This window comes from Lemur catta, chromosome 15, assembly GCF_020740605.2.
Source record: "Lemur catta isolate mLemCat1 chromosome 15, mLemCat1.pri, whole genome shotgun sequence".
Classification (NCBI taxonomy): domain Eukaryota; kingdom Metazoa; phylum Chordata; class Mammalia; order Primates; family Lemuridae; genus Lemur; species Lemur catta.
Window position 1 is genome coordinate 12,682,467 of NC_059142.1, and position 6,510 is coordinate 12,688,976.

At 55.4% G+C, this 6,510-nt stretch overlaps 1 protein-coding gene across 2 annotated transcripts; it reads left to right on the top strand.

Moving 5' to 3' along the window:
- Window positions 1–957: 957 nt before the first annotated feature.
- Window positions 958–6,269, top strand: ENO3 (enolase 3). 2 transcript variants are annotated; one of them, XM_045527120.1, is made up of 12 exons: window positions 958–1,047; window positions 1,648–1,734; window positions 1,996–2,091; window positions 2,253–2,311; window positions 2,463–2,532; window positions 2,929–3,062; window positions 4,385–4,607; window positions 4,717–4,914; window positions 5,083–5,284; window positions 5,712–5,820; window positions 5,974–6,032; window positions 6,120–6,269. In XM_045527120.1, exons 2-12 carry the CDS (start codon window positions 1,650–1,652, stop codon window positions 6,187–6,189), a joined length of 1,305 nt encoding a protein of 434 aa, XP_045383076.1. In that variant the 5' UTR covers window positions 958–1,047; window positions 1,648–1,649; the 3' UTR covers window positions 6,190–6,269. The 2 variants fall into 2 exon arrangements, with proteins under 2 accessions (XP_045383076.1, XP_045383077.1); XM_045527121.1 differs by lacking the exon at window positions 958–1,047 and having other exon boundaries at window positions 1,647–1,734.
- Window positions 6,270–6,510: the final 241 nt, after the last annotated feature.

Below are 6,510 nucleotides of genomic sequence, written 5' to 3' on the forward strand. Positions count from 1 at the left end.
CCTCCGGTCAGCCCGCCGGGGCTGCAGCAGGACTCGGGGCAGACCCCGCACTCCCCCCAAACCCGCCAAGGCAGAGAGAGCTGCCGAGTATAGAGACCCACTTCCGTGCAGCGCTACAAGCAGACCGACCGCTGGACGGGTCCCTGGCGCTCGGACGCTCACAAAGGGCCACCTCTCCTTCCGTCCATTCATTTTTTTTCACTCCTGATTCAACACCAGTCATTGATGGGCTGGGGCCGCGCGCCGAAGCGCCCACAGTCTGTAGGGAAAGGGGCTCGGGACCGACTGTCTCCCTGCTGGGCGACAAATGCTGTCCCAGCGGTTATCAGTCGGGCGCCGCGCCAGCTCAGAGGGCCGGTCTAAATTCGTCTCCCAGTCCCCTCACTCACCCCCCGCGCTGGCGGGGAGAGGGCTGGATGGGGTGGCCCCGCGAATGGCCGTTATGAGGATCCTGAGAGGTGAGACCCTCTCGCTGTTTGCGTGGGGGCTTCAAGTTTAGACCTCAGAGCTTTCCAGAATCCCCACCCCTCCCCACACTGAGGGCAGAGGCCAGCCGGGTGAGCAGAGCATATGTGGATGTCAATCCTGCAGCCCCTCTTCCAGGCCCCCTCCCCAGCCCTGCAGGGCTCAGGTTACCCTTGGCCTTTCCTAAAGGGCACTCCTTCCTCTTCAACCTTTGCAAAAGGGGAATACAATCCTGGGGAGGGGGGACAAACCTCCCAATCTGAAGCCCCTTCCTGCCCCTCCCAAAAGGTAGAATTAAAAGTGGAGACCTTTACTGTGGGACAGAGAAAGTGGGGGGGTAGTCACTGACCTTTGGTGAGGGGGCAGGTGCTCGGGGCCAAAGGCTTCTGCTTTAGGCTGCAGTGGGCATTTGGCTACCAGCCCAGTGTGGAGGGGGTTGGATGGAGAGAGAGAGAGGCGGGGCTCACTGGGGACAGGGTGGCTAGGAGATAAATGCCCAGCCTGCGACAGGGTGAGCTGACACTGTCCCAGCTGCCACCTAGACTTGGAGCTCCATCCAAGCCCCCAGCGAAGACATCCCAGGTCTGGTGAACCTTCCAGCCCCAGGGGGTGGAGGGGGTAACAGGTGTGCATGGTGCTGGCTTGAAGAAAGGCGGGGGGAGATTTCAGCTTTTTTCCTCCTGGGCCTGGGGGTGCTTGATGAAGACTGGCCAGGTGGAGCAAACAGGACAGGGCACGCTGTGGGAGCACCCAAGGATCTCTGGAAAGGAGGCAGAAGGGATGGAAGTAGAAGGGCAGGTAGGGAATTGGGGACCCACGAAGATTTGGGAGCGGAAAAATGAGAACCCAAAAGGATTTGAGGGCTAGGAGGCCATGGAGAACAGACTGCTTGACCCGAAGGGTGGAAAGAGAAGGCACAAGCGCAGCTTTGGGGAGATGGGGGCTCGAGAGTAGTTATGAAAGATCCAGGCCACTGGATTCTTAAGATGGGAGGGTGGAATAGGAGCTGTTCTGAGTGGGGGAGGGGGCTGCGCCTGCCTCTTTGGTCTGTGACCTTTTTGTGGGGTATTTTTAGCTCCAGCACCTGCCTTCTTGGAGTGGGGAAGACTCTTAAAGGGCAAGGGATTTCTGGTTCCTTAAGAGATCAACTGTCCACACTCACTCACACCTCTTGTCCTGCAGCCATGGCCATGCAGAAAATCTTTGCCCGAGAAATCCTGGACTCCAGGGGCAACCCTACTGTGGAGGTGGATCTGCACACAGCTAAGGGTAACACAGGCCCATTGAATGAGTTTGCTTCGGAAGACCCCAACTCCATGTGTCCTTCCCCCAACTCTGTGCCACATCCTGTCCTTTCACTGGGGTCCCCTTCCCCAGACTTCTTCCCAGGCCAACCTGGCTCCAGAGCTGGGAGCTGGGAAAAGCAGGAGTCTCTCTGTGCTCTATCTCCTGTCCCTGGGCTCAGAGAGAGTACCTTAGCCATTTGGGGGGTGGAGGGTGACTGTGATCTTCCCATTCCTCCTGCTCCAGGCCGATTTCGAGCAGCTGTGCCCAGTGGAGCTTCCACAGGTATCTATGAAGCACTGGAGCTGCGAGATGGAGACAAATCCCGCTACCTGGGGAAAGGTGAGGAGAGACCAATGGAGAAGGAGCCTGTGCAGGTGGTTTTAGGACATGGGCACAGAAAGGGTAGAGGACTGGAACCCAAAGCTTCTTGAGGAGATGGGGTCCACAGGAAGAGGCCTGATTGATTCGGAGATCCCAACACCCTCCTCTGGCCTCTCTAGGAGTCCTGAAGGCTGTGGAACACATCAACAAGACTCTAGGCCCCGCTCTGTTGGAAAAGGCAAGTGGGGGAGCCTGCTCCCCACACCTCCTCCCCATGCCCCAGGCAGCCCCCCTCCTCCAAATATTTTCACTTACCCTTCCTACCGCACATGCCCTGACTCCTGAGAAATCTGACCTGAGCTCTCCCCTCCCCAAACCTGCCCTTCCAGAAACTAAGCGTTGTGGATCAAGAAAAAGTTGACAAATTTATGATTGGGCTGGATGGAACCGAGAATAAGTGTGAGTGAAGGGCTAGAGGAGGGGAAGGGATGGGGTGTGGGAGGGGTGGGGAGAAAAGACCACAGGGGCTGATGGGTGGCTGGGGTTATTTCTGTGTCCCACATTTTGGGGCACTGGTAGCTGGATTTTATTCATTCCACAGGCATTTCCTATGTCTGCTGCCTGCCAGGCCTGGGCCTGGCTCTGGATACAGCCGTGCAGCTGACACATTTCCCTGGAGTGGGGGCTCCCAGAGCTCCTCAGGCGGCTGGGTAGAGATCTGTTAACAAAATCTTAATGCCCAGTGGTTAGCAGCTCTGGATTCTTTCTGGGGTGACCAGAGGGGATGTTCAAAGAGATAACTCCAAACCCTGCGGGAGAAGCTCTCACCCTTTCTTCCTGCTTGCCTCCTTCCAGCCAAGTTTGGGGCCAATGCCATCCTGGGCGTGTCCTTGGCCGTGTGTAAGGCAGGAGCAGCTGAGAAGGGGGTCCCACTCTACCGACACATCGCAGATCTTGCCGGGAACCCTGACCTCATACTCCCAGTGCCTGTGAGTGCAGCTGCCCCAGCCAGATCTCACCTTGACCGAGCTGCGCCACCCAGCAAGGGGTGCTTAAGCAGCCTCTTGGAGAATCCACCTTCCAGACCCAGCTCCAAAGAGGCAGTTTCCTGAAATCCAATCTCTCCTGCTGTGGTCCAGCCCCTCCCTCTTTCCCACAATCCAAACCTTCCCTTAAGCCTCTCTGTGCTTCCTTCCCTTGCCTGTAACCCAGTTCCTTCACATTCCAATCCTAGGCTCAATAACTCCAACCTCATTCCGCCCCTGCACCCCAACCCCCAAATCAGATTGAGAACTTCTTCATGGCAAGGATCTCGGCATTTCTTTGTATCTTCTTTATTCTTTTTTTTTTTTTTTTTGAGACAGAGTCTCAGTCTGTTGCCCAGGCTAGAGTGCAGTGGCATCAGCCTAGCTCACAGTAACCTCAAACTCCTGGGCTCAAGTGATCCTCCTGCCTCAGCCTCCCGAGTAGCTGGGACTACAGGCATGTGCCACCATGCCTGGCTAATTTTTCTATATATATTTTGTATATATATTTTTAGTTGTCCATATAATTTCTTTCTATTTTTAGTAGAGACAGGGTCTTGCTCTTGCTCAGGCTGGTCTTGAACTCCTGAGCTCAAACAATCCGCCCACCTTGGCCTCCCAGAGTGCTAGGATTACAGGCATGAGCCACTGCACCGGCCAGTATCTTCTTGAGTCCTTATTAAACTAATGCCCTTTTAATGGAAACACTTTAAATTTAATCTCAATAATAATGTTACCATTTGTTGTTACTTATTAGGAAGATTGTATAAGAGCATGGACTCAGTAGAGACAGACGGCTGGGTTCCAATCCTGGCTCTGCCTGTTTACTAGTTGTGTGATTTTAGGCAAGTTATTTAACCTCTCTATGCCTCCATTTCCTCATCTGTAAAATGATGGGGCTGGGGTGGGCAGGGGGGGGGCGGCTAATAATAGTACCTAGTTAATAAAGGTGTCTTGAGAATGAAATGAGCTAATGTGCACCAAGCACTTAGTACAGTGCCTGCCGTGTAGTGAGTGCTATAAAAGTGTTAGCTATTATGTGCCAGGCACATGCTATGATCTTTACATCCAATTTCTAGAATTTTTAGCAAAAGATCCTGCAGGGAAGTAGATGTTGCCTCCTTCCAGCCAAGTTTGTTGTCCCCATTATATAGAAATGTAAAAAGAGGCTCTGAGGAGCAAAAATACTCACCCTAGACCACTCAGCTAGTAGGGAAGCCAAGATTCCACCTCGACCCCTCACGCCCCAGCCCAGGTCTGAGCGCCCTCTCCCATCCCCATCGCAGGCCTTCAATGTGATCAATGGGGGCTCCCATGCTGGAAACAAGCTGGCCATGCAGGAGTTCATGATTCTACCCGTGGGAGCCAGCTCCTTCAAGGAAGCTATGCGCATTGGAGCCGAGGTCTACCACCACCTCAAGGGGGTCATCAAGTCCAAGTATGGGAAGGATGCCACTAACGTGGGTGATGAGGGCGGCTTTGCACCTAACATCCTGGAGAACAATGAGGGTCAGTGCTGAACACCCTGAGGGGCAGAACCCCTGGTTTCCCCCACAGGAAGGGAAGGCTGCAGACAGGGGGCACTGGAGTATCAGGTCCTCTCTTGCTCCTCTTCCAGCCCTGGAGCTGCTGAAGACAGCCATCCAGGCTGCTGGTTACCCAGACAAGGTGGTGATCGGCATGGATGTGGCAGCATCTGAGTTCTATCGCAATGGGAAGTACGATCTTGACTTCAAGTCACCTGATGATCCCGCACGGCACATCACTGGGGAGAAGCTGGGGGAGCTGTACAAGAGCTTCATCAAAAACTATCCTGGTGAGGCTCCCAGGTGTCCCAGTGTTCCTGCCCGACTCCCCTGCAACTGCCTAACACCGATTTCAGTGTTATCCCCATCGTAATCCTCATCCCAGCTCTTCAGACCTGTCACCCCTCCTTGAGGCTCCTTCTGACCTCTCACCCCATCTCTGCTCCCAACCCCACCAGTGGTCTCCATCGAGGACCCCTTTGACCAGGATGATTGGGCCACTTGGACCTCGTTCCTCTCGGGGGTGGACATCCAGATCGTGGGGGATGACCTCACGGTCACCAACCCCAAGAGGATTGCCCAGGCCGTTGAGAAGAAGGCCTGCAACTGCCTGCTGCTGAAGGTCAACCAGATCGGCTCGGTGACCGAATCCATCCAGGCGTGAGTGCCTCCTGACTCTGGGGCTCACCATGCCTGCCTCAGCCCCCGCTCTGCCCACTCCAGCTACAGTCTTGCCAACGAACTCCAAGTCTACCTTTCCCCTGGCACCTGACCCATGGCCTGCTCGGCCTCCAGGCTGTGATTAACCCTTGGCCTGACCCCAAGAGCTTTGCCACTGTGGCCCTGCCATGCCCCAACCCCCAGCCCATGCCATGCCTCTCCCCCAGATGCTGCCGTTCCTCCCACCAGCATCTCAGGAGCCCAAATTCAAGATCAGAAATCTCTTCTCTCCTTCCCAAACAACCTAGTCACTGCCTTCCCTGCCACGTGCCCACTACCCAAAACAGAAGGGAAAAGCCCCACCCAGCTCCTGGCTTTCCCACTGAGGAGGTCCCATAAGGCCTCATCAAATGTCCTCCCTACCCAGCTGCAAACTGGCTCAGTCTAACGGCTGGGGGGTGATGGTGAGCCACCGCTCCGGAGAAACTGAGGACACGTTCATCGCCGACCTTGTGGTGGGGCTCTGCACAGGACAGGTACTTGTGGCTTCCCTCTACTGAGTGTCCGCCCAAGTTTTCTTGGGGTCCTCGGCTTCCTGCCCCGAGTTGAATGCCACCACAGGCTGCTCCCTTGGGGCCAGGCCCAACCGCTCCTCTCCAGCCTCATTCAAATTCCTCTTCGCTCCTCAGATCAAGACTGGCGCCCCCTGCCGCTCAGAGCGTCTGGCCAAATACAACCAACTCATGAGGTACAGAGGGTACAGAGGGCCTGGGCCTGGGGGAGCTAGGGGCTGCTGGGTTGGAAGACAGCAACTGTGACTTTGTCTGCATTCTAGGATTGAGGAGGCTCTTGGGGACAAGGCTATCTTTGCTGGACGCAAGTTCCGTAACCCGAAGGCCAAGTGAGAAGCTGGAGGCCCCGGGCCCCCACTGGACAGATGAGGCCTTCGAGCCTTTCTTCCTGAAATAAACATGGTGCCAACCAAGACAGTGGTGTGCTCCTTTGTGGGAAGGAGGGAGGGTATGCCGGTCTCTGGGCTGGGAAAGACAGAGGGTGGAGGGATGGGGGCGGGAAGAGAAGGCAAACAGACTGTATATCCTGCTGGGACAAAGCAGAGGTGAGGGACTGTGTCCGAGAGGAAGCTGGGTGGATCTAGAACAGAGTTCACATTTTGGAAGGAGGTTGGGGGAAGCAGATGCCACATGTGAAATGAAGCTGAAGAGGTG

Bases quoted from the DNA above. Each gene is read 5' to 3' on its own strand.
- ENO3 (XM_045527120.1), top strand. From the start codon at position 1,650: ATGGCCATGCAGAAAATCTTTGCCCGAGAAATCCTGGACTCCAGGGGC. The intron at 1,735-1,995 runs GTAACACAGGCC...CTCCTGCTCCAG, and splicing joins GGATCTGCACACAGCTAAGG to GCCGATTTCGAGCAGCTGTG. The intron at 5,821-5,973 runs GTACTTGTGGCT...TTCGCTCCTCAG, and splicing joins TGGGGCTCTGCACAGGACAG to ATCAAGACTGGCGCCCCCTG.